Genomic DNA, 25,704 nt, shown 5'->3' on the forward strand with positions numbered 1-25,704 from the left:
ACGTCCTCTACGTTTACACATGCCTGAAATGATCCCCAACAAAGTCTTACCTTTAACGAACATACCAGAAGATAATCCCCCAAAGCGTTAGTGGGAGCAGCAATCCGGGTGGTTTATTTTCTTCTCCTATTTGTTTTACACTGTCCGTAACGAGCACGAATGGTTAACTTTCTTTTTTTTAAACTTTTTTTTTAATGTTTTTATTTATTTTTGAAGGAGAGCGCGCGCACGCGAGAGAGAGAGAGAGAGAGAGAGCGAGCGCGCGCGCAAGCGAGCATAAGCGGGGGAGGAGCAGAGAGAGGGAGACACAGAATCGGAAGCAGGCGCCAGGCTCTAAGCTGTCAGCACAGAGCCCGATGCGGGGCTCGAACTCACGGACGGCGAGATCGTGACCTGAGCCGAAGTCGGACGCTTCACCGACTGAGCCACCCAGGCGCCCCCACAAATGGTTAACTTTCACAGTAAGAAAATGTAATTTTTAACAGCTACGAGCTTTCCTGCAGGACACGCTGGCCTGAGCAGCAGAAGGGCCGTGTCACCCGCCCGCCCCCGCCCCACCCCCACACAGCTGCATGGTAAAAAGGTAAAAAAAAGTCTTCTGGGACAAAGTTACAAGACATGAAAATCTTTATTTTTAAAAGAGAGATGGATCTTTACACAAATCTACAACAGAGAATTCAAACGTAGAAAAAATAAACTATATCCAAGGGCACAGCGCTCCGCGTCCACACCCCTCTGCTCCGAGGGCCGAGCTGAGCTGTCACACCAGAACCCACGAGACAGTCCCAAGGTCTCAGGAACGTTGCCGACACACTCGGCCTCCGCCTTTCCTACCAAAATACGCTGCCAAGTGGGTTTCCCCGGCCCCGGGTGCTGACCGCATTCTACTGCAGTTCACCTCTGCACAGACAGCCCGCCCGCCGTCCGCCTCCAGGGAGAGGACGTGGAGACACAAGGGAGTCCGTTTCCAGATGCCCTTTGTTAGAATCGCCACCCCCGTCTGAGCAACCACGGCCACTGGGGGGGGGGGGGGGGGGGGCGGGAAGCCTGTCGAGAGCAGCCCCCTTTCCCCAGCCCAGGACCCGGGGCCCCAGGAAAGGCAGGGCAGGGTGGGGGTGGGGGGGCCGCTGCACACAGGGGTCCCCGAGCCTGGCAATCCCAGCACCGCCCCCTCACCCCGCTCTCCCCCCGATACCCCTTCAGGAAGCCGTGCCACCGGAGGCTCCCGCCCCCGCACTCGGGCCGCGGAGGTGGGCGGCACCCGGCTCCCCGTGTCGTGCCAGCCCCGGGAACCCCATGAAGCCCTCAGGTCCCGAGGTCGGCAGTGGGGAGACGAAGCCCAGCCTGAGCCGAGCCTGCACCCGCGGCCTGGCCTCGGGGCCTCCTACGGCCGAGCCTTCACGCACACGGCCGCCTGCGACGTTCGACGGGACACTTCAGGGACACCAGCTCCCTTCCAGCTAAACGGAATTCCCGGGTTTGCCCCCGGAACCCCTCATACATCCCCGGCCCAAACGGGGAGGGGAGCCCTCCTCCGTGGCGCCGGGCTTCCCGGGCGGGGAGGGCGCGGGAACCCTCCACTTCCTGCCATCGGGGAGACTTTTCGTGAAAAGGCCAAGCGCCGACAGGCTTCGCGTGAGAACTCCGTCGCCACGGCTGTGCAGACTCCTACCTTTTATTACAGCTCGTGGGGGCGCGCGGGGGGCACGCGGGGGGACACAGGGAGGTACCAGAACAACGCCACGCTGTCCGCACGGGAACCACGAACTCCCACACACAAAGGGTTTTACACGGAAAGAATCTTACAGTGTTCTGTGTTTTCCGGAAAGACCGCACACACTGGGCACGACTACAGCAGGAACCGGTGACCGCGGACCGTGTCGCTAGAGCATCTACTGAACAGACAAGGGGGCCGCGGGGACGGCTGCTCGCCGCACTTGCACTGGGTAATAAGATACCAGAGAAGGTACAGAACATTTACTGGAAAAAAACACAACTCATGATAAATTGAACTTCACCCTTCTGTAATAAAAAATTAAAAATTTGTGTTGACTCTGTTTGAACACAATACAGACCAGAAACTTCCCCAGACAGCGTGAGAGGGATCGGCAAGAAATGTCACCAGCAACCCGTAGAACCTTCTGGTGGTAGACACCCCCTCCGCCACATCGTCCTCAGCGGTGGCTCCATCCAGGCCCCTCCCGACCCCCAGGCCCGGACGGAGGGGCCCCCTCCAGACACCGCGCTGCTCGCCGACTGGCCGCCTTCCCGCCAGCCCCCGCGGCGCCTAGCAGTCGCTCTTCCAGAGCTTAATGGTCTTGTCGTTCTCCAGCGCGGCCGAGGCGATGATGTTCTCCGTCGGGTGGCAGGCCGTGGAGATGACGACGTCTGAAAGACAGACCGCCGCTGCCCTGTGCCCCCTGGTGCCGAGACCCGCTCTGCCACCCAGGGTCACACCCCCACCGCCCCTGGGGTCCCAGCCGCTGACTGTGCTGCCCCCACCGGGGACGCCTCGAGGGAGCACGATGGCCGGGTGGGACAGTGGAGAGGCGGCACCACGTGCTAGCGGGCCATCGGGGAGGGCTCCGAGCGGCCTGGCCCACGGCAGCGGTCCCCAGAGGGGACACAGGAGCACCTGCCTCGCTGCGTGGACGTGCCCGCTCCCAGCGCCCCCCCACCACTGCTGAGCACGGCACACTCCACCTCCACCAGGAAGCCCCCCACCTCTATGTGCTGGCACCTGGGCTAATTCCAGAACCTTCCCTCTTCCCGTGTAGCTTCAAAGGGGCCTGAGTGTCCTGGCCACACCAGGAGCCAGGAACGACCGAGGCACGGGGCTGCTCCCAAGGAGCTGGCCGCGAGGGCAGAGCACGCCAAGTCGTAGCTGGACTTCAGGTCTGAGCTGTGTCCCCAGTGGGTGGAGGTGACTTCAAGGGACCAGAATAGAGCACTTGTGCCAAATTTTCAAAGGATTTGACAATCACCCTCCCTCGGAGGGCAGGGCGACCAGCACAGGTGGCCCCTCACAGCCGAGAGGCGTGCAGAGCAGGCCCGCAGGGAGACAGCGGGTCGGCGCCGGGAGGAACCGGAGCCTCTAGACCACAGCAGATGTCCCTTGGCCTGCGCTAGTCTTGACGCGGGACAAAAGCACGGGCCACGTCCACACCGGAAGCCACGGAGCCCGCACGGACTTTGAGGACAGGCGCCAGGAAGACGGCCACGAAGAGAGGTTCGAGCTGAGCCTGGCCTTGGCCGGATGGAAGCTGGGACAAAGCCCCCTGCCGACCGCTCACGGACCAGTGGCGTCGCCCAGGCCACCAGAGGGCGAGGCAACACCAGAGCAGCAGGCGGCACAGCACCACACTCTGGTGTCCCGGAAGCCGTCCCGGCGCACACGCAGGCACGTGGCTGCACACATCCTCGAGCTCACCTGTGTGGCCCTGTAGTTTCTGTACGATCTCCTTGGTCTGCAGGTTCCAAATGTACACCAGGTTGTCCTCGGAACCAGACACGATCCACTAGAACCGAAGACGGGTGAGAAAGACCCAGGTCAGAGCCGGCTCGCGTGGAACCCACGTCGCCCCGACGTCCACGCGCTCCGCCCCCGCCCGCACACGACCTCGAGGCCACGCTGGGCCGTCGGAGCTTCCTGAGACCTAAAGCATTTTCTCAAATCACCACCCCTCCGGGTCACACCCATCTCCGCCCAACGCCACCCCCCTCCGCTCCAGTCACACGCCGCCTGGCGAGCGCGAGCGGGGCCCCGGGCTGGGCGGGAGGCAGCGCGGCCAGTTGGGACCCGGCACCGGAGCCCAGGCCCCGAGCAGCAAAGCGCGTACGGGAACCGTCGCCCTGGGGACGCTCTGCCTCCGCGAGACCCGGGAGCAGACGAGCAAAGCCGTCTGTCACGGAGGCACCTGCTTTGCTCCGTGGGCGCAGGAGAGCGTCTGTGGCCACGTGAGCCAAGCTGTGACAGGGTCACCTCTCAGGACAGCTGGAGAGGGGGAGAAGCTCCTTCGCTGGGGGAAAACTCACCTTCCCACCAGTGACGGAGAAATTTGCAAAAATGCAGTATTTCTCATTCTTGTGGCCGGTGTAGGTCTTCAGGCACTGAGAAGGTAAGAGAGCCACTACGTTCACCAAGTCAACAACTCCCTGCACTCGGGACAATCCCCGCGTGAGCAGCGCAGGCGTCTCGGCCGACGAACCTTAGCTCTGAAAAGCACTCCAGAGACACGGTGCAAAGCCACGCGGCTGAAGCTTTAACTTACAGGCTCGCCACCTGCTAAGTCCCGAGTCTGAGAAACGTGCCCCAGGCCACCCCGACGAAGGTCGCTTCCCCGAGCCCCTCTCGCTTCAGACCCCGGCTCGGCTCTGCCACCGGCCAAAGCCACAGCCCAGACCCTGCGAACCCGCCCCCGGCGCTCACCTTCCCCTTGCTGTAGTCCCAGAGCTTCAGCGTGCTGAAAGGCAGAGAGGGGGGCGGTCACCTGCATGCCCGCGGGGGCCCCCCGAGCGGGGCCAGGTCTGTTGGCACCGGGCATCCCCACGGCCTCATGTGCAGGGCAAAGCCAGGGGCCGGGCCCCTCACCCTCCGCAAGTGCGGGCACCCAGCACAGCAGGCACACGGCCGGTGGTTTGAGGACTTCACAGTGCAAGAGCCCCACGCATTTACGGTTCAAAGAACTACAAGGTTCTGTCACCAAACAGAGGCTGCCAGGGGCTCCCGGGGTCAGTATGTGGCTCGTTCCCACTACAAGAGGGATGTGGAGAACTTTGGTTCCAGAAACATCCAGAACCAGATTTCAATGGCTGCAAAAAATCCCCTCCTCCCCAGGCAGGAATTCACTCTTCCCAAGGGTGCTGATGAGAAGTGCTGACCGCGGGCCCTCCTGGGGACGAGGCGTGGCCCCCAGAGGGCTGCCCAAGGGCACACAAGCAGCCAGAGCCTGACGGCCCGCCCACAGGGGGCGACACCTGCTCCGGAGTTTGTGGGGTGCCGCCCAAGTGCTCACGGGCAGAGCCAGAGTCACCGGACGAACTTGGACCCCAAACCCTTCTTCAGATCAGCCGGGAGACCCAGCCGCCAGCAGAGAAGGGGCCCTGGGTTGAAGAACGCAAGGACCTTTACTAGATGTAGACATCTTCTATCTTTCCGAGTGTAGTTCTGGCAGGAAACGCATCCCGGGCCCACCCCATGGGGAGGTCGGAACACTTACTTGTCCAAGGTCGCAGCCAGGATGTACTTGCCGTTTGGAGAGAACTTCACAAAAGACACAGGTGGGTTGTCGTCATCTGCGTGGAAAACGCAGACGCGGGCTGATGCGCGAGCGATGGGCCTGAGCCCCGAGGAGGAAAGGGGAACGGCACCCCCATCACCACACAGGACCATCCAAGTGGGGACACGGCCACCAGTGCCCACGCCACCACCCGGAACGGGTCCCCGAGGAATCCAGGACACTCCCGTCACCCGTCCCCGTGCCGGTCACAATGGCCGGTTCTCCTCGGGTCCCTGATGGGGCCCAACTACCCCTTTGCCACCAGGGCTCGAAGAGCAAAGGGCCCGTGGCAAATCCCACAAAGGGATGCCCGGCCTTCCACCAACACGGGGCTGCTAAGCAGACCCAGGGTCAACGTCCTTACGTGCAGTAAGGTCTGTAAAGGCCCCGCTGACCTGGGCAAGTGTCACCACTGAGGGAAAAAGGATGTGGGCGAATCAGCTCAGGTGTTTCCTGTCGCCTAGTCAGGGCAAAAGACCTGTCAATTCTCCAAAAACCACCTTCTGGCAGGAGACCCACGTCCTTGCTTCTGTACTCAGGTCTGAAAGCTCATGCCCGGCGGCCTGGGAAGCTGGGTGTTAAGAGCCGCCGTCAGGGGCCGCCAAGGACAAGGCCAGCACTTGCGGCCGCGTGACGGCCCTGTGACCCTCACGTCGGGAGGCGTGCGTCCCCCCTCCCAGGTGAGAGGGACGGAACTGGGGCCATGCACCCTGGTGCCCGAACGGGGGGAGTGGTGCGAGCGTTACCACCTCGAGGGACCTGGCCCCCGGGCACTGGGGGCCGCTGCTCCCTGCGACAGCTCCCAAACACTGCAAAAGCACGGGAGGAGGCGTGAGGCCACACAGGGCCGTCCTCGGTCACCGGGGCCACAGCAGGAAGGCAGGCCCCATAATGCAGACGAGGGGTGGTCGTACCAGGCTCTCTAACCCGGAAAGCTCTAATTCCTGAGACCCGGTGTCAGGAACGGGGTGGGACAGGGCTACGCACCGCCCCCTCCCTCGCGGTGGGTGCTGCGGAGCTCAAGGCCCGGCGCTGGCACCCGCCTGCTGCCGGTTGGCCAACTAGGCTCTCCAGGCCTCCGTTTCCCGCCTGCCTGTGGGGCGGAGCGCCCCGAGGGTCACGTTAACATAAAGACACTTGACAGGGCAAGTGCCAGGCAGCCTGAGAGGTGCAAACGGTGGCGCCGTCCCGCCAGGCCTCTGGGGACAGATGCTGCGGACTCAGCGTGATGTCGTATCCCAAAGGTGGCCTCGTAAACCGAAAGAAACGGCAGAACGGTTCCCATCCCGAAATTCCCACGTTGAAGTCCTGACCCTTGCGGGTCAGCCGATGGGGCCCTATGTGCAGACTGGGCCCTGCAGAGGGGGGACGAAGCTAAAGGGAGGCTGGTGCGGGGGACCCTGAGCCAGTCGGACTCGCATCCGTACGACAAAAGAGGACCGGACACCAGGGAGGCACACGGAGGAAGGGCCCCGTGAAGACACAGCAGGAAGGTCGAGGAGAGGCCGCGGGAGACAACCAGGCCTGCTGGCGCCCAGATCTCGGATTCTAGCACCGGGACGCAGGGAGAAGTTTCCGCTACGCCGCCCAGCCGGGGGTGCTGTGCTACGCTGGCCGGGGCTGACGCGTCATCAGGCCACGTGCATTCCCGTGACAGCCCAGGGAAGGGTGCCAAGCCGAGGACACGGCACCCCCCCGGGTGGGCGGTGGGCCAGTCCCCTCCCCCGGGGCCCCCCAAGTCCCCCTGCAGCACAGAACTCGGTATCACCGGCTCTCTACCTCACGCTTGAACCTGGAGCTGCAGGGAGCCTCCGGGCTGACCCCGGGCGACCTACGGCCTCAGAACCCTCCCAGGACGCCCTCCCCATCACCTTCGGAGGCCCCACAGGGGCCCAGCACCCACCCTCCAGCCACACATACGCCCTGCCTGCTGGCACCACCTGTCTTCCCAGTCTGCTACGCCCCCGGCCGCCAGCGGACGGGGCGCACCTCAGGACTGGGGCTCAGTCACGTGCGCTCAAGGAACGATCGAGGACAAACCCCCACGCGGGGTCTGCCGAGTGAAGGCGGAGGGTCCAAGGGGCTCCGAGGGCCTTCAGAGGACACGGCACGGGGCCCAGCCTGGAGAGGGGACTTCGCGGGGCCAGAGGCCATCCAGAAGGAGCTGGCAGGAGCCGGAATCCATCCGCAGAGGAGGACTCCCTCCTCCTCCCAGGACTCCCAGAGGGAGCAGATCCAGGACAGAGGAGAGAGAGGGCCTCCCGCAAACCACACAAGACGGAGGACGGAGGACGGCGCAGGCGCCCTCCGCGGCTGGCCGGGCGACCGCCACTCGGGGGACACCCAGCCTGGACGCAACGCCAGCAGCACTCACCGATCAGCGTCTTCAGGCACTGGCCCGAGGCGGTGTCCCAGATCCGGCTGCAACACAGAAACGGCAGCAAGTCTGTACAAACACATCAGCACAAGCAGCCCGACGCGCCCTGGGCCCCGAGCAAACGTAGGTCTGGGGACGGACACCCCGAGTCGCGGTTCAGTTTGCTCAACTCTTCTGCGCCATCGTCCCTCACCCGGGGGCCACCACGGGCGCCCCAGAACAGGCGTGTGCACCTGCTCTGCCACCGGCAGCCGGGTCGCCAGCACACGGGGGACACGGGGAGCAGAGGCCGCGGCACAGGGTGCCAGGAGCCTGACCCGTTTTCTGGCACCAACGTCCCAAGTCGCCCAGGAGAGGGCTCGGTTCTCACAGAAAAAGACTAGAGCAGGGGATTCTCTGGACACCCTCTAGTTCAGAAGGGCGTGCAGAGAGCCGCTACCCCAGAATGGACGAGCCAGCTCTAGCAAGCATGTTATTTCCGCCCACGCCAGCACCCCACCTTCAGCGGCAGGTGCCCGTGTATCAGCGCCTGCCCCTCCAGGGCACGGATGCCCAGCAGTGAGGCCACCGGCTCACAGGGGACACGTTACTTTCCCAAGTCCTCTCCCACCTTCCCACCCCTGCCGATGTGCCCTCCTGTCTGGGACGGCACCCCGCATCACTGGCTGCCGGGAACTGGGGGGGGGGGGGGGGGGGGGGGGGGCAGTGGGTGGCGGCAAGTTGGCTCCCGCGACCCGCTCTGCTTGTCCCATCAGGTCCCTCCTCTGGGAGGGACGCCCTGCGCTGGGCTCTGCGGGTCCCAGCTGCCACCTCCCCACCTACGCTGGGGGACAACCATCGAGTGTTCAGTCTGACTCTGCTCCCCAACCGCCAAGTGGGGGTGGCGGGGTCCCGGGTCAAGGCAGCCGTGAGGGCCACAGTCAGTACCAGTCAAGTGCCAGGTCAGTGGCCCTTAAATTTTGAAAACAAGTAGATCATCCACAAAGAGCTGAGCCTCCATCCGGCTCTCCCACGGCTGATTTTACTTTCTCGGCCGCTAACCAGGAACCCCCAACACTGAGTGAGAGGCGAACGGGCCAGCTCTGCAGCTGATTTTCCTAGAGACGGTTTCAGCGCGTTACCACTTCTCGTAAAGATTGTAGAGTTTCCAGTAAGCAGGGTGCCACACAGGCCTCCTTGCTAGAGTCGTACCCGGGGACGGTTGCCAGATCCTAGCAGGGGCCCGCCTGGCCTCCAGCAGTAACAAACCACGGAGGTTGCCTCCACTTTGTGGAGATGTTACGCAGATTACGGACTTCTCTGGTGCCGATCACGTTACCACGACCTCTCACTGTTCAATAAACCCACGTGGTTGTGGATCACTATCTTCCGACGGGCTGCTGGACTCAGCTTGCGGTTTCTTTGGAATTCTGACATCGATATTCCGCCACGAAGCGTCCTCCGTGGGTTTCTCTCTGGACTAGCTATGCGGCCTGGACAGCAGGGGCAGGCCGGACCCACCACACGCGTCACATCGGGGCCCCCGTCCTGCTCTGTGGTCCCAACGTGCTCACGGCCTCGGAAGTCGGCCGACGGAGCGGGACTCCCCGGCCCCAGACCACGTGCAGGCCCTCCTGGGCCAAGTCGGAACCCGGAGCCACCCAAACGCACGGCTCAGGGCGGACGCGCGGTCTCCTCCTCCCGTCCCCCGGACCCGCCACGCCTGCGCCCCGCGTTCTGTTTTCACCCCACTTATTCACCGTTTCCTCACTGGAGCTTCCAGGGGTTAACGCCTACGCCTTCCTTTTTTCCACCGCTTTCCCCCTTTCTCCGTCTGTGTACAAATTTCTTCTTCCCTTTTTGGGGGGGGGGGGGGCGCAGGGGGTGGGCGTAGCCTCTTCCAACTTCTTCGGGAAGCTCTCGGAGCCAGTCTGCAGGTGGCCCGGAGACTGTCCCGAGCTCGCAAACACACAGCCGCGGCGTCGCTCTCGCCCGCCAGGCCACACACGTTCTTCCAAAGAGCGACGCGGCCCGTCGGGTGGTCGCCGAGGCCAGAGGCCCCGCGTGCACCGTGAGCACAGGCCTCTCCCATCGGCGGCGCCTGGCTCACTCCACGCCTCTCTCTTCCCGGGTGATGTTCTTTCGTCCCACTGACACAGACGTTGCTCTACTTTGCGCCTGCCGACACTGTCCGCCCGCCCGTTTCAAACCTGCTCTTACCATTCTGTTCTAATGAAACGGGGGGGGGGGGGGGGGAGGCGGGGTGGGGTGGCGCCTGCACGCCTCAGTCGGTCAGTGTCCAACTCTTCATATCGGCTCAGGTCATGATCTCACGGTTTGTGAGTTCAAGCCCCGGGCTGGCTCTGTGTTGCCAGCACAGAGCCAGGCCCGGGATCCTCTCTTCTCCCTCTGTCTGCCCCTCCTATACTCTGTCTCTCTAAATAAACTTAAAGGAGGGGCGCCTTGGGTGGCTCAGTCGGTTAAGCGTCCGACTTCAGCCAGGTCACGATCTCGCGGTCCGTGAGTTCGAGCCCCGCGTCGGGCCCTGTGCTGTCAGCTGGAGCCTGGAGCCTGTTTCAGATTCTGTGTCTCCCTCTCTCTGACCCTCCCCCGTTCATGCTCTGTCTCTGTCTCAAAAATAAATAAACGTTAAAAAAAAATTAAATTAAATTAAATAAATAAATAAAGTTAAAGGAAAATAGAAGGTACACAACTTTATAAAAAAGAGAGAACGAGAGACGAAAGGCTTTCTCCCGCGAGCCCGGCGGCCTGCACGCGGGTGACCGCAGCACACGTTTCAGCTCTCCCGCGACACTTCTACGCGTATCACTCACGTGCCCCCGTTTCCTCGTTTGTTTCCTTCGTACTGAACACAGACCAACTCCCGGTCGCGCTCTCTCCGCCTTGCAATCGGGAGGCTCCTGAGCGATCGTGCCACCAGCGGCCGCTGCCTCCCCGCCCCTCCCGGTGACCGGGCCTGACGAGCCAGGACGCGGTCCCTGCAGACCCAGCCTGACGCTCCCCAGCCCTGTGCCCCCATCACGGAGTCTGCCGAGTTGAACGGACAACGCTGACTTCCACCTCTTCCTCACGCCTCCGGAAGAATCCTCAACACTCAGGTTACAGGTCCCAAGCTCTACGAGCGTCCTTCATGCGGCCTGGACCGAACGCTGCCCGCGAGGCCACGTCCCCTCGACCTCCTCACCTCCTCTGTGGCGGGATCTCCGCTCCGCTCCACCCACTCAGGACGGGAGCCTGGTCCTCCCAGGGTCCGCACACCACCCGCGCCCGTGAATTCGTCAAGGGCACGCTCTGTGCCCACAAAGAGGAGTCCTGAGCAGAAGCGCGTCCCCGGGCCTCCCTGTACCGGGAGCCCTCCCCGCGCCCTGCTGTCCATCCGGAGGCAGGGGCTGCCGTGTGTCCGTCTGCCGCAGCCCCGTGACAGCCGTAAGCTCTTCTCGGGAAACACCCGCTTGCCTTGTTTTCGCTACTGTCCCCCCCGGGGCCAAGACGGCGCCTTTAAATAAATGTTTGCTGGGGGGCCTGGATGGCTCAGTCGGTTAAGCGTCCAGCTCTTGGTTTCGGGTCAGGTCACGATCTCATGGTTTGTGAGTTCGAGCCCCATGTCAGGCTCTGTGCTGACAGCTCGGAGCCTGCTTGGAATTCTCTCTGCCCCCATCTCTGCCCCTCCCTGCTCGCTCTCTCTCTCAAAATAGACATGTAAAAATACATAAAGACACGTTTGCTGAGTGAATGAGGGAAGTCCCTGCACTTACCAGAGACCATCGTAGCTGCTTGACACGATCAAGGATCCATCCCGATTAAAATGAACCTGAGAACAGAGTGCAGAAAAAGGACATTTACTCGCAAGTAACGAACACAGACTGCGCTCCGCTCGCGAGCGCCCTGCACGAGCGCGCGGGCATCTTGCCGAGCGCGGAGCAAACAACGGAACCCCCGTTCGCTTCGAATCCTGGTTTCCTGTGGAGACTGACGGACACACGAGCTGCACGGACAAGGTGACTTCACCTGGTGTGTCCAGCAGCAGCGCCCCGGTCTCACCACGGACGACCCAACTTCGAAAGAAATCCCGCCGGAGACACGGGTCGAGTAGCTAAACCACTTACTGCAAAAGGTGTCCTTGAAAAGACACAAGCACGACTGAGCGACCCGGACCCGGACCCGAACAGAGGCCCAGCCTGTGCGAGCCGGCGTGCCCACCACTGCCGTGAGGTGGCCTGACCCGGGCGACCAGCTGGAAACCACTGGCCCTGACCTCACGTCAAAGAGAAAAGCCGGAGAGAAGAACCCACGCGCTGGGTAGGTACCACAGGAACGCCCTCCGCTGCCCGCGGCAAGGACCAGGAAGCCCGGACGCCCGAGCCTCAGGACAGCGGTGACCCCGTATCTGCTGGTCCTAGGAGCTGACCGGCCTCCAGCACCCCACACCTTGTGTCACCTGAATGCCTAACTCCGCCCACCCCGGGGCAGCGACTTCGCGGAAAGAAACGGCAACCTGACAAGTCCCTGTCTAATGACTGCTTGGTATGTGTGCTTTTTTTCCTGCTTTCCTCCAGCTGAATCCTGGTGGGACTAAAGGACTCACAATGTCAGGAGTTCACACCTTTCTGAGGCGATCTCGCTTCCTGCTACCTGTGATAGGCTTTCTACATAAAACAGAGCCGCACAAAGGGCCGTGTGCCCCCCCCCCCCTCCCCGTGCCATGCGGAGTGGCGCCCCCACCTGGCACCACCGCCCTGCCCGCCAGGACTCTCCTGCTCCGGGCCCGCCCCCGGTGGCCACACTCTGCCCTTGACTCACAAGATGCCAGGAGCTCGGCGTCTAGTTGTGACGACCAGAACAATCTCTAGACTCTGCAGGACACCCCCTGGGGGCAAGCCCACGTGCCGCAGAAGCACCTGAGAGCTTGGGAAACAAACTACCGACCCAGGAGCCAGGCTGACACGCTCAGCGGCTGCCGACGACCCTCGGCCTCCGCTGAGGAGCCCCGCCGCCACGCGGACACTTTGACGCTCTGGCAGCTGCAGCGGGAAAGTAACAGGTGAAATGAACTTGGTTTTACTGAACTTAAAGTACCTAAGGTGTCGCCTCAGCACGCGCCCGGTACCGAAAGGCACCAGCAAGCGCATCCCGTTCCCTTCGGTCGCACCAAATCTTCGAAGGCGGAGAGCGTAGTTCATCACGGCGAGACCTGATCTGGGCTCGCCGCAGGACTGCCACATGCAGCGGCGGCCTCTGCGCCGGCCCGCTCGTCCCCGTGAGGCCTCCAGACACCCGGGAGGCTGTTCTGTTTTCGTTCTGCTCCTACCAGGAGCTCTACGTGACCGTAACCACCTGCTCGCGAGCCCCTCACTTTAAAACTCACAGCAATCTAACCACGTTTGTCCCTGTCTTTGGATTCACAGAACATCCTACCAAGACCCGCCAGGCCGGACACGGACGAGCTGACACGGGTCCCCGAGAGCTGCGGCACCAGCCTTGCGCTCTGCGTCGTTCCCAGCTGCATCCAGGCACCCTGGACATCCCCGCGTCGAAACGTAAGCACCACGAAAACGCGAGAGAGGCAACAAGTCAGTACCTAACGGGGATGCCACGGCTCCCCTGAGGTGACCGTCCATCAGAGCTCTCTGCGGAGGGGACCCCCGGCAGACAGGTGAGCTCATACAGAAGCGGGGGGTGGGGGGGCAGGAAACAGGCTGAATGCAAGGAAAACCCAGGGCCGCTCCAGAGAGGAAGCTGATGCAGTCGTCGTCCAGTCGAGAGGGCACGGTGGCCAGACCCGAGCGGGAGGGCGTGCGGGGACAGGGAGCTGGCAGACAGGGCCGTGCCTGCAGCGTGAGGCTGCCAGCTCCCCCCACATCTGCGGGAAACCACGTGTGCCTCTTGCACACGGGGTCTCAAGTTGTCCCTGCAGGAACCGTCCGACAAGCATGCGGAGCGGTTCCAACATGCCCACCGCAGTCCTCGTCAAGTGCGAGTCGCAAGTGCCTGAGGGGAGTGCCTGCTGCCCACAAGGTGCCCCGGTGCCCGGGGTCCCAGGGTCCGGACGCCACAGACGCCTGAGGAACCTTTCCAAGCGGACGGACAGCCGCGGCACGGGGCATCCTCACCGCTACTTGAGGGAACGTGTCGGAAGGTATGTATTTAAAAAGCCAAAACGCCACAGAGGGCAGAGAAGCCGCGAGCGGTTGGTCCCGGAGGGCGGGCGCTCCGGAGACTCTGATTTTCTAGTTACTGCCTTTCTTTGCCTTTCTCTCTTTTCAAATGAGCACTCCTCACTTTGGTAGGAAGAAAAACTTCACAAACCCCACCGCGGTCTGAGCTCTGGGTCCCACCCGCAGCCCCCGCCACCACCGAATCGCAGACAGGGCTGGCCGTCGCGACAACTCATCCCCCGGTTCCTTCCCTCGGTCGCGGCCGGGCCGGTCTCAGAGTCTGCGCTCCCCGCACTGTGAGTCCACAGCGGCGGGCGGAGCTCGGGCCTGGCCGGCCACGCGTCCGTGGCGGAACCCCCGAGCCCCAGGCGTTGGCCGGGCGTCCTCGAGGCCACCGCCGGCAGCACCCGTGTGTCTCCTACGTATCGGGCGCCGCGAGTGGTCTCAGTTGGGCAAGACAGCCCTTCCGAGGCGGAAAATGCTTTAAAAGCACTCACCTACACGATTTCAGAAAGTGAAAAGGACCATCTGCTCAGTAAAAAGCAGCACACTGTTTACACGATTCCTTCCCCTTTCCAGAAAAAGGCAAACTTGGCCAAGAAGCAGCTCCCGGCTCTTTGCTGACAAAGAAAGGAATCGTGTGGCCGTTTTCAAGTGCCATGGTTTGGGAGCGGGTGTGCCTTTGACTCTGCACGTCCCCCTGCCCCGCGGCACACACAAGCACAGCCAGAGCGCACGCGGGGCCCCACCTCCTCCACCACCGCCCCACCGAAGCCAACCCCACTCAACACTCACTTCTCCGCGGCCACGCTTCCCGGCGCACGGCCCCTCTTCGGGCCTGGCCGCCGGTCTGGGGTTCAGTTCGGGGCCGCCTCACCCGGCCCCTCGCCTGCCTGTCCCACGGACCCAGGACAGGGAGACCTCTCTCGGGGTCGCCAGTGCCCACTCTCTGGCCATCACCCCGGTCCTGCTGCGCGGGGTCCACAGCCCGGTGGGACTTACAGCTGAGACGGGGTCCGAGTGGGCAGGCAGAGTCTTCAGGCACTTTCCGGTTTTCACGTCCCATATCCTCACGCTTTCGTCAAACTGAAGGCCAAAGAAGAGGGTGAAGCCGCTCCACGGGCAGGGAGCAGGTCCTCTGGACCCCGAGCCCCGCCACCACCATCCCCTCGGCCCCCAGCACTGACGACCCGAGGCTCCACTCGGCGCCCCGGGCTACAGTCAGGCGCACCCCGCCCCCACCCGGAGGCGCCACACTTACAGAGCCCGAGACGATGAGGTTGGACTGGGGGTTGAAGTTGCAGCAAAAGACGTAGTTACTGTGCCCCTTCAGGGTTTTCAGACACTTTCCCTAAAAGCAAGCATTGTCGGACTAAGGCATTCCAGGTGCTTATTTCCGCAAATGTCAGCATCAGGCCACGCCCACCACCACCTAGGCAGAGGCAGCCCGAGGGCACATCCTGCAGGGGGGGGGGGGGGGGGGCACCCCCTTGACCATGACAGGCTGGGTCCCAGACTCAACTCCAGCTCCCGCACCGTGCCCTTCTCCACACACACCAGCTTCCCAGGGAGGGAGGCCGAGGGCGGCTTACCGAGCTCACGTCCCATATCTTTAGGGTTTTATCATCCGAGGCGGAAACGAGGAGATTAGAATCTGAAGACCAGGCCACATCGGATATTCCCTGGGGAGCGAAAACACAGGGTCACCACCTTGATGGACAAAATACAGCTAACCAGCAAAAGTCAGAACATCCACCTAAAGATAACTAAGCGCATCACCCCAGCATCCCAACCCTCGAGCTACCGCGGGCCACACGGACGGAAGGCCACACGGGGCCCACGGGACAAGCGTGTTCTCTTGCAGTCAGGCAGAGACTCGCCTGGGAAGGGCAAGAGTGTCTGCTCAAAAAACAAGAGGCAGAGAGCTATCAAAAACTCGGGGGGGAAGAAGCTTCCACTTTAACCTGCCGAGCGCCGGGGACGGGTCCCACCCCCGGGACCGCTGGCCCTGCCCCAGCGGGAAGTCAGTCTCGGCATACGGGGTGCACACCTACCAGCTTGTGACCAGATATGGTTTTCTCAAACTTTCCGTCATACGCTCCCCAAATTTTAATGAGCTTATCAGCGGCTGAAAGAAAGGAAGACAAAGGAACTGAGCTGCTCCAGTCATCCCGAGTACAGAATCTGGGCTGCCCACAAGAGCCCCGGGAAACAGCATGAACCCCTCAGGAGGCTTGCATGTGCTCCGTGCATGGGGACAGGCAGCGCTCTGGCACGGCTGCCCGTGCCCTGCCCTCTCCCCCAGGCCCCTGTCACTTCAGGGTGGCAAAGGGCTCCGGGTACGGCGGGGACACGCGGCTTGCTGCAATGCCCCAGGGGCGGCGTCCCCGGCTTCTGGTCTCGGCCCAGACGGACTCCCGAGCGCCGAGGCCCCGGTGATTGATAGATACGTACACGAACTCGCCAGCCACTCGCCGTTCGGGCTGAATTTCACGGAGGACACGGCTTTCGTGTGGCCAGCCAGGGTGAATTTCAGGGCATAGTTTGGTTTAACAGGAGTGGGCTGTTGAAGAGACAGTCCTAGTCATCAAACAGTTAACCGCTGTGACCCCCTATTCTGAGCTCCACGTCCATACTCCAAGTGCCTGCTAGAACTCTCTGGAAGTCACCTTTCAAACTGAACGTGTTTCAACCTGAGCTCACGACGTCCCCTCAGCCGCCCCTCACCCACCCCAAGGCGGCCTGAAGCCCCCTGCCACGGCCGCGCCACGGAGGCGCAGCAGGTGCAGCCTCCCCCGAGGCAAACCTCAAGGCTGCAGCCTTGCGTAAAGGCTTCTGCGCGCTGCCTGGTGTCCACAGGAGGGGTCTGCGAACACGCCCTGGCGTCAGGACCGTGGAGCCAGGCAGGGCGCTTAGTAAGAGGCTCTGCGGGCCCTGAACGGAATCTTACGATCAGGACCGAGGATCCACGTTATTGATAAAGCCCCTTCCCAGGGGACAGGTCTGGGGATCCTCGACTCGGCAAACAAGCACTGGATTAGGTCTATGGTCAGCGACTAAAACCCCAGGATCTAACTGAGGGGGGACAGCAGACTTTGAAGTAACATCTCCAAGGCGCGTTCCAGCCTGTGCGCCCCTGGCACTTCCCCGGGAGCCCTCAGGGACGCGCCTTGCTCTGCGTGGCCGAGGAGGAAGGGGTGGGCTGTGCTCTGGCCGCCTCCGTCTCTGGCTTCTTCTCCTCCGTTGCCATGGCTCTGAAGCCCACCGGGCAGAGAGACGCGAGCAGGGGAGTTCACGGCTCCAAGCGCAGACTCACAGTGGGAAGGAAGAGCCGCCTGCTACTCAAAACCTACAGGGGGAGACTAAGGCCCATAAACAAAGCACATTGTGAAAAGTAACTCCCAGAGAAAAGGATAAAAACCTTTTGACCATCTCGCCGAGCCCTGTAGCAGACACGCCGGTCCCAAACGAGGAAGCCAGCGCTGGCCCTCGCTCTGCGCTAACGCTTCTCAGAGGCTAACAAACGCTTCTCAGAGGTGGACGCCCTGCCCCAGCCCCTTTTGTGATCGCAATCCAAGGCCCCAGCTTCAAGGGTGCCCCCTACTGTTACCCGGGTCCGTAGGAATGCGGCCCAGTCCAGGCAAACAAAATGCAATTTTTTTCAAAGAGCCCTCGAAACGTTAGAAAAACAAACCCACCCAAATTACAGGAGACCGAGCTGCAGGGTGTAGAAATTTGGGAACGCGTCCAAATGCTCACAAGCGCCTCGGCAGGGTTAAGTGCCGTATTTGAAAACACACAAGAGCAGCCCCCCCGGGGGTCCTCGCCTCCCCGGGGGGGCTTCTGGGCCTCTGGGTGCTGGGCGCAGACTCGAAGCTTGCCTCCAGGATGCCCGCAGCGCAAAAGGCACGCTGTCCCTGGTGAGGGGACCGGAAGACCCCGCCGGGAAGCGTAAACCAGAGCCAGCCCTGCCTGACTGCAGAGGCCCGAAGTGCCCACGCTGCAGCTCAATTAGGTTTCAGCGTGACAATGGAACCACCCGGGCCGTACGGCGGGCGATCACGGGAACAGACCCCGTCCCCAGCCTGCATGCGTCTCACAGAAGCGCACCTGGCGATTCCAAGACCAGGGAAGACGTTATTCAAGAGGGGAGCCACCAAGACATCCTCGCAGACAAGCCTGCCCTGCCGTCCGTCTCAGCATTTACGCGTCGTCGTCGTCGTCAATTCTAGCACTTACAACTGAAGGCTTGCCTGACTACTCGGCACACCAAGGCAAAATGGAAGCCACCGAAAAAGAGCACGTCTCAAAGTCTTCGTCCCAGAGGAGGGCAGAGAAATTACAAGGCAACACAGCTGAGCAGAGCACAGATGCGGCCACCAACGGTTACCTGTAGCAAGGCCTGGGGCTCACACCCAAGGATGGATGGTGCTGAGCCCAAAGCCCAAGGACCCGATGTGGGGGGGGGGGCAGGTCCCACAAACGCGCTCAGGAACCGAGTGCTGGCACCAAGCTGGTGCTCAGTAAACGCTAGCTACTTGGTGATTAAATTTAGAGCAACCTGGCTGTGCCAGCTAATCCAAGTGCTGCCTTCCTTTAGGTGGGATGGACAAGTGGGGGAGGGGGGAAGCTAAGGAAGAGAGCTGCCAAGACTTTTCCCAAACCTAGCGTCTGAAGAAGGTACCAGCAAGGGTTAAAAGAGGCGTGGGGAAGAGAGGGCAGTGAGAACCGGCAGGGAGAAGCTAAGAAGCTTCCTTTAGGGAAAACGGGGAGGCAGCTCGGCAGCTCGGCAGGCAGCTCGAGGAGCCCCGACCTGCTCCTTTTAACATAAAAATCGAGACCCACCAGGAGGTGGGGCGTGAGTCCAGCAAACTGCCCGCCCTCTGGTGAGGACCGGAGGATACAATACCTAATCTTACAGAAAAGGTGCCCAACCCCTCCCTGCTCTGGCCCCATCCACGGATCCCTTGGGCTAGCAAAACATTACCATGCAAAAAATCAGGGGGGCCTCTAAGAATCCAATTTCTGGACTCAACGCCCCAGGTTTTCATTTAAGAGGGGGCCAGAGCCTCGCATTTTCCATAAGCCCTCAGGTGACTCCGTGGAAGCACCTGGGAGGTTGGTTAGGGACTAGCTCGTAAGGAGAGTCGGAGAACGTGAAGGCAATCAGGCTTGCAGGGAAGGCGGCTCAGAGCCCACCTCCAGAGCACGGTGTCGCCTGCCCCCTCTTACCACCCACAGGTCTCTTACCCTGATGAGCCGGACCACCCAAGGCTGAGGCTCCCCAACTTAAGTGCTCTCCTGACCTGCTTGTGAAACGCAGATTCCTGGATTCCACCCCAGAGAAGCGGCCCACAGGGGAGGTAATTTGGTGACTCACAGGTGGCCGGACCAAGAGTGGGGGAATACGATACGACTCCCCCCACCTGTTCTGCAACCTGTTCACATTCTAGCTTCCCTATGTGTCTCCCGCGGGGCCGGGCCAACCTCGCAGGCAGTGTCTAGCACGGCACCTGCCAGAGTGTCTGAAGGCCCCGGTAAACGGACCTGGGAAGGTAGAAACTGGCACGAGAAGGCTAGTAGGCAGCGTCTCTGCCATCAGTCAACATGGCTCTGGCGCACCAGAATGGAAGGATCCGAGGCTCTACAGCAGGAGCCGGGGTCTCTCCGCACAGCCGGGGAGCCCGGGTTCTCGGGGGAGAGGCTGAGGGTGAGCAACAGGGGGAGGGGGCGTTTCTGCAGAAGAAGAGGGCGTCACGGGTCCGCGCGCCACGTCCAGGTACCCGTCGGTGGGTCTGGGGTCTTTCTTTGCAGCAGCGGAGAGCAGGGGAGACGCAAGCTGGTTGCAGAAATAAGTCCCAGTCCCCGGGCTGAGGGCTTGTCACCTGGCCGCTGGGGGAGGGGGCCCTGGGGAGTGGCCACTCGGGTGAGCGCCGGGGGTCCCCGGGAGGCGCAGGGGGGCCGTGAGGACACGTTTAGGGAGGGGGGGGGACGGAAGCTGAGTGCGGGAAGGGGGCCGCCCCCGGGGGACGGGGCTCGACGCGGGGGCGCAGAGCGGGCACCCGGAAGGGAGGCGGTGGGGGCGCTGGGCGCCTGCACAGAGAGGGCCCCGGCGGGGCTGGGCCAGGACCGGGGCCCAACCCGCCGGAACACGTGCGGCGGCGGGGCGACCCGGGGGCGCAGCCGGCGTCGGCCCCCGCCCGCAGCCCGAGTGCGGTCCCCTGCCCGGCGGCCCCGCTTACCTGCCGGCCGCGGCGGCGGGGCGGGCGCTCGGGGCGTCGCGTCGCCGCCGCCTGGGCGGGAGCCGGGCCGAGCTGGACGAGGCGGCGCGGGGGGGGGGGGGCGGGGGGGCCGGCGGTGCGCCTGCGCGTGCGCGAGGGGCGGGGCGGCGGCGAGGCGGGGCGAGCGCACAAAGCCGGCCTCTCTGAGGGGTACTACGGGGAGCGGCGAGGGTCAGGATACCTCGGGCAGGCCAGACGCCTTAAAGGATCGGCTTACAGAGCGTGCCTTCGCCTCCGAAGCGGTAACCCCAAAGTTGGCCAGTGCAGGTCTTTCTACTGCAATCCAAAAACGGAAGTATGATGATACCTCCAGGAAAGTGCTAGTGTGCCCCTGGAAAGTTCACCTCCTGAGCCCGGCCTGCAGCGGCGCCCCTCCCCCTAGGAGTCGAGGGGCGGCCGTTTCTCCCGAGACCCTCACTCTGGGGTCGCCGCTCCGCTTCCCCGTCGCTCCCGCACCTGCCAGCGGCAGCCAAGCGCGTGCACAGCAGCCGGCCCGGGCTGATCGCTCCACGCATGCCCGGCACCTCGGCACACAGGGACACTTTCCGCCCCCCACCCCCCGGAAGCGAGGACCCTGAGCCCACAAGGCCAGGGGTGCCGGTGCCCGCGGGAAGCCACTGTCAGGGACGAGTCCGTACCAGCAGTCCCCGCGTGCAGGCCTCTCTGCTGTCTGCAAGGTGGGGTCCCAGACAGCGTGTCACCGTCAGTTACAAACGGGAAAGGGGAACCTCGGAGGGGAGGGCTGGGGCAAACGGAGAACCTGTTGGAGCCCGTGTTCTGGTCCCCCAAGTCCTGTGCATTCTCACCCGCTGCCCCCCTCCCGCTACCCGCGTGAGTCTTAACGGTCTCGGGGGCGGTCTTGGTCTCCCCAGCTCCGCGACCCCAACCCAGGCAGCATAACGTGCAGTCTTACTTCCCAACTAAAGATGGAAACACCAAATATGTCGCAGGAACCCACGCAAACAAAAGAATAGCATTTGATATGGAAATGCCCAGGGAACCAAGTGTGTGGTTGTCACAGATACAGGAGCTTGTCTGCAGGCGCCTCCAGATGAGGACGCAGGGACAGGAAGTCTCTGTCTGGCGCTAGCATGGCTCTGTGTGGATCTCTGTGCCTGGGAAGCCGTAGTCACCTTGGGCCAGGTGCCATGGAGTCTTCTGGCTGTGACTACAGATGTTCACAAAGCCGGCTCGGGATGAAAGAGGACGTCTCCCTGCACCTGGCCACCTGGGCCAGAATCTGAGCCCCTCGTGGACACCCATCCATCACCTCTCGGCTGTATCAGCCATCCATTTCTCTCCATCCCTGCCCCAGGGCCTTCCAGCGGGCCTTTTCTAAACCTTTCTGAAGCACAGGCAGAGCCCAAACCCCAACTCCGATCTGTCCCCCCTCCTGATTTTAGACTCACAGCCAGCTTCCCATTGCTCTCATAGCCAAATCCAAAATCTGATGGCAAAGTTTACCGGATTACCCCCTTTAGCCTAGCACCACCCCCAGTCTGTGCACCCCAGATCCCTGCCCTAAATCAAAAATACTCCCAGCCCTCCCACCATCTGGACAGCTGGATAAGATTCCAGATCTCAGAACTCAAACCAGGTTCCCAAGTCAGTTGGTCTTGCCCAAGGAGATAGAGCCTTCTAATGAAAATGAGAAAATCCTCTCTGTTAAGAGTTCTTGCGAGCAATCCTTGCGGTCACAGCTAAAATACTAGAAACAACACAGGAGGTAAAGCAATTTAGTAAAAGGTGATTTCCTTTGTTGTCGAAATTTTAAATCCTTTTATATCCCTCCCGAAATGTGTTCGGGCTCAGAAAAATCACAGGTGGAAATGGAAGAGAGAATAAAAACCACAGAGAAGGGAAGAACATTTTGGAGATTTTGTTTTGTTTTGTTTTCCAGAATATTGACCATTCTTTGGCCAACGGCAGCTAATTGGTAAATGAACCTGTTTCCGTGAACAATGCTTGTAAGAGACAACATTTCTCAAGGCTGTCTCATCAGCCTGAGAGTTTGAACCTGTCTGGGCACCCTCCCCACTGGCCCAGGTCCCTCCACCAGGCTCCTCACAGCACTCATGGCAGGTGGCACTGGGAGAGAGGAGGAAGAGAGGGGGGAGCGCCTGGGGGCTCCATTCTCTGGTAAGTTTGTCGCATGGTGTTTCCCGCACCTTCACAACAAGCCTGTGCCGTGGGCGCCTTTATTCTTTTTCACAATGAGGAAACTGAGTCTCAGGTTGAGAAGTCGCCCAAGTGCCCACGGGCACCACCGTGGAATTCAGTACTGGCTCCAGGCAGAGCCCAAACTCCCAACCGGCAGACGACACAATACACAATGGCAGGTGGATGGATGGATGGATGGACGAAGGATGGAAGAATACACAGATAAACGCTGGGTGGATGGATGAGTGAATGAGGGAGAAGCAAGCACCGAGGGTCTTAAAAGAAGAGAGAGCAACCTGTGTCCACAGAAGCAGTCAGCAAGGCTCTATGACAGTGGCAGAGCTGAAACTAAGAACATCACCTTCTTCTAGGCCTTGAAAAACCGTATTTGGTCACCCGGTGATAAGTATTTCACCAGGAACAGTGCATTGCCAAATCCGCAGGGCTTGCCGGGAGGTGGCAAAGGAACAGACCCCGTGGCAGGGATGCTGAGACGCTCTGTGTAGCAGGCAGAGGGCTGGGGGGCGGGTGGGGGATGGAAGTGCTGGCCCTTTAATGGCCAAGCCCAGGGCTCTGGATTCCGATGGCAGTTGAGGAGGGAGGGTTGCAGAAGAAGAGGGACACAGGGCTTCCAGGAACTGTTCGCCAGCTTTCCAGACTAGACAGCCTGCCTCTGCTGGGCCACCATTTTCCAGGGAGTCGCTGTCACTGCCTAGAGATCCCCAAGGCTCCCGCCAGCCCAGGTCAGTGGGGGTTTGTGTTAATTCCCTTCCCCCCAGGTAACTATCCCAGGACAGCTGGTTTGGGAGACTTCTGTCCCTATTTCCCCTCCTTGGGCTCTCCTCTCTTTTCCCCCGTCCCTGCCCGTGGTCCATCAGGACGGGTGTTTTGCCCACCATCCCGTGGGTACCGGTGGGCCTTCAGCTGACCTGAGTCCGAAAATCCACTCCCAACCCCAGTATCCGGAAAGCCGTTTCTCGTCCTACCATTCTTCTCTCCCTCCCCGGTCTACTTCCCAGGTACAGAGGGAGCAGGTCAGACCGGGTCCTGATGTCACATTCCCTCCTCCTTCGGCCTTTGCCCAGTCTGCACCTCCTGGACATCCGTCCTTCACTCCCTCCTCACTCCTTCATGCTATTAAGCACCTCAGCCTCGTTTCCCCTGTATCACCTCCCCTCTTGGTGCCACCCTCCCAAGGGTGACTGAGAGCCCAGTTTGCCTGGCACTGTCTGAGTTTAGAACTGAAAGCCCCCATTCCCGGCAGCCCCTTGTTCCACGGAAGCCAGGACGGTCCCCTGCACTGTCCCTTCCTCGAGGACACTAGGCTCAATCCACATTCTGTCCCTTCCGGTCCCTACCAGCACCGTGGCCCTCATCAGAGTCCATTCACTTTTCCACCGCCCTCATATGGGGTCATGGGAGCAGGGAGAACCCTTTAGGGCCGCAGTGCCTGCTGGGAGGGGCACTCAGTAGGTACCCAATAAAGACCCTCTGAACGAATGAATGCTGGAATATTCACTTTCACTTCCTGTTGGATTTAAGCCTAACCTACCTTGCCCCAAAGCCCCCACAACTAAATCTGGCTGCTCTCAGCTTCCACCCTCCTCCAGGCCTGGACGTCTCCGGGGAGGGCCCCCTCCAGGTGGTGCTGGGTGCAGGGCACCAGTCCAGGGCACCCCCCCAGGCCAGGCTGGGCGGGTCATCTAGCAGGAATCCTCGGAATGCGGCTCAGACTTCCAATGCCAGGCCCCACCTGTTCCGGTCTGCAAATCCCCTCCCCACCTCCGCTGGGCTAATCCCCTTGGTTAGAGAAGGGTCCCGATGAGTGAGAAAAAAAGCAGCTCCTGTGACCTGAGCGGCCACATGGAAATCGGGAGATGAAACGAACGGGGTTTTCCAAGGCTCTGGAATGGGGTGGGGGGGGGGGGGTATTCTGCACCAGCGGTTTACCGGGTCATTTTTAAGGAATGTAAATGGGGCCGCTAGTGCTCCCCCCTGCACTCCCCTGTCACGTCCAACTGTTTCCATTTGTCCATGTTATTAAAACCCCCGCAGCTGTTCTTACTGAGCGCCTACTGTGTGCCGTCCCCTCGTCTAAGGACGTCAAATACAGCCTTGTGAATTCCCAAACATGGTCGTGAGCTATTCTGATCTTTACAGATGAGGAAAAAAAATGGAGGTTCGGGGGGGCCCCTGCCTTGCCCCAGGCCACGCTGCGGGGAAATGACGGAGCTGGGGCTGGACCCCGCTCGTCCCGCCCCCAGAGCCCACCCGGTACAGGGTACCGACCCGCGGGGGCCCTTCCCCTCTGCGGACGCTGCTCCCACGGATGCCAGTAATCCCAGCAGCTTTCAGGCTGCGTCTCCCACCGACAGCTATGGCTCCTGGCCCCACCAAGCACTTTCCAGTCCGTTCCCCTGGCGCTCAGAGTGCTGGCTGCCCCTTTGGGCTGTCCCCAGGGCCTGGTGACTATGAACGCTTCTGTGGGATAAGGTCCAGGAGCCCCGCTGTTGGGGTGCGGCCCTCACCTGCGCCCGGAAGCCCACGGGGTGAGCGCGAGTGCGTAGGGGCCCGGCCCCCCAGCACCCACCTTTCTGGGTTTCCCGGGCTGGCTGCAACGAGGAGGAGCCAGCCGCCTAAAATAGAAAAGCTGACATGGGGGCGGGGGGGGGGAACGTCAAAGGCCAAAGTCCCAAAGTCCAAGCGGCGCCCAGCTGCTCTCCCCACCAGCTGCAGGCTGGCTCCCTCTGTCCCTGGCTCCCCCAAAGAGCCTCTGTAGCCCCTCTGTCTGCCCACCCCTTCCCTCCGGGTTTTTTAAATAGACCCCCCCAACCCCCCAAGCTACGGAACTGAAGGGAATGAAGCCCCATCTTCTCCAAGGCAGCTCGGAGGCCTGGGGTAACGCATCTGGCAGCTGTCTTCCCGCGTGAGCCCCACCTTGGGGGACAGAATCGGAGGCCCGATCCCTGTTGTTTCCAGAGCCCGCAGGCAGCTGGGGCAGGTCCCTGCCCTCTATGCTTCTACTTTGGGAAGCAGGGGGCAGGCTTCAAATTGGGGCTGTTGGGTTGTCTGGGTCAGAGGAGGTGGGGGGTGGACGGTTCTGGATAGTTCCAGCCCCAGACTTAGATTCCCTGTCGATCTCGGGGTCTCATGTTAAAGCTGTCGGGGACCGTGAGCATGGAGGAGGTCATTGAAAGGGTAGGAGCGGTGCTCCCTAAAACCGAAATGGAAGACAGACCCCAGTGCCCGTTTAGAGCACACAGACCCTGCAGTAATCCCTCCCAGGGACCGCCCCCGCCCCCCCCCCCCCGAAACCACTGCAGGCGGCACAAGGCTGTGACAGAATGTCCACGGCAACGTTATTTATAAGGATGAAATAATTGGAGACAACTTAAATGCCCATCCCGAGGGGAAGAGGTGAGTCAGTCATGCTCCATCGGATGCTGGAACAT

At 61.6% G+C, this 25,704-nt stretch overlaps 2 protein-coding genes across 4 annotated transcripts in view; one reads left to right on the top strand and one right to left on the bottom strand.

Annotated features, from left to right (window-relative positions):
* Positions 1–2,003: 2,003 nt before the first annotated feature.
* On the bottom strand, positions 2,004–20,175 carry WDR5 (WD repeat domain 5). Of its 3 annotated transcripts, none has more exons than XM_060610347.2 (14): positions 20,054–20,175; positions 16,981–17,173; positions 16,266–16,374; positions 15,866–15,939; positions 15,404–15,493; positions 15,073–15,162; positions 14,814–14,897; positions 11,412–11,467; positions 7,654–7,700; positions 5,220–5,295; positions 4,430–4,463; positions 4,036–4,110; positions 3,431–3,518; positions 2,004–2,388 (listed from the first exon to the last, which is right to left on the bottom strand). In XM_060610347.2, exons 2-14 carry the CDS (start codon positions 17,059–17,061, stop codon positions 2,288–2,290), a joined length of 1,005 nt encoding a protein of 334 aa, XP_060466330.1. In that variant the 5' UTR covers positions 17,062–17,173; positions 20,054–20,175; the 3' UTR covers positions 2,004–2,287. The 3 variants fall into 3 exon arrangements, with proteins under 3 accessions (XP_060466330.1, XP_060466333.1, XP_060466331.1); XM_060610350.3 differs by having other exon boundaries at positions 16,981–17,160; positions 20,054–20,158; XM_060610348.1 differs by lacking the exon at positions 20,054–20,175 and adding an exon at positions 19,359–19,718.
* Positions 20,176–22,004: 1,829 nt separating this feature from the next.
* BRD3 (bromodomain containing 3) overlaps positions 22,005–25,704 on the top strand; it is a 68,273-nt gene continuing 64,573 nt past the window's right edge. Inside the window, exon 1 of the mRNA XM_078436279.2 lies at positions 22,005–22,995. The gene's annotated coding sequence lies outside the window, so the exon portion shown is untranslated. The remainder of the gene's footprint in view (positions 22,996–25,704) is intronic.

This window comes from Panthera onca, chromosome D4 (genome assembly GCF_046562875.1).
Source record: "Panthera onca isolate mPanOnc1 chromosome D4, mPanOnc1 haplotype 2, whole genome shotgun sequence".
Lineage (NCBI taxonomy): Eukaryota > Metazoa > Chordata > Mammalia > Carnivora > Felidae > Panthera > Panthera onca.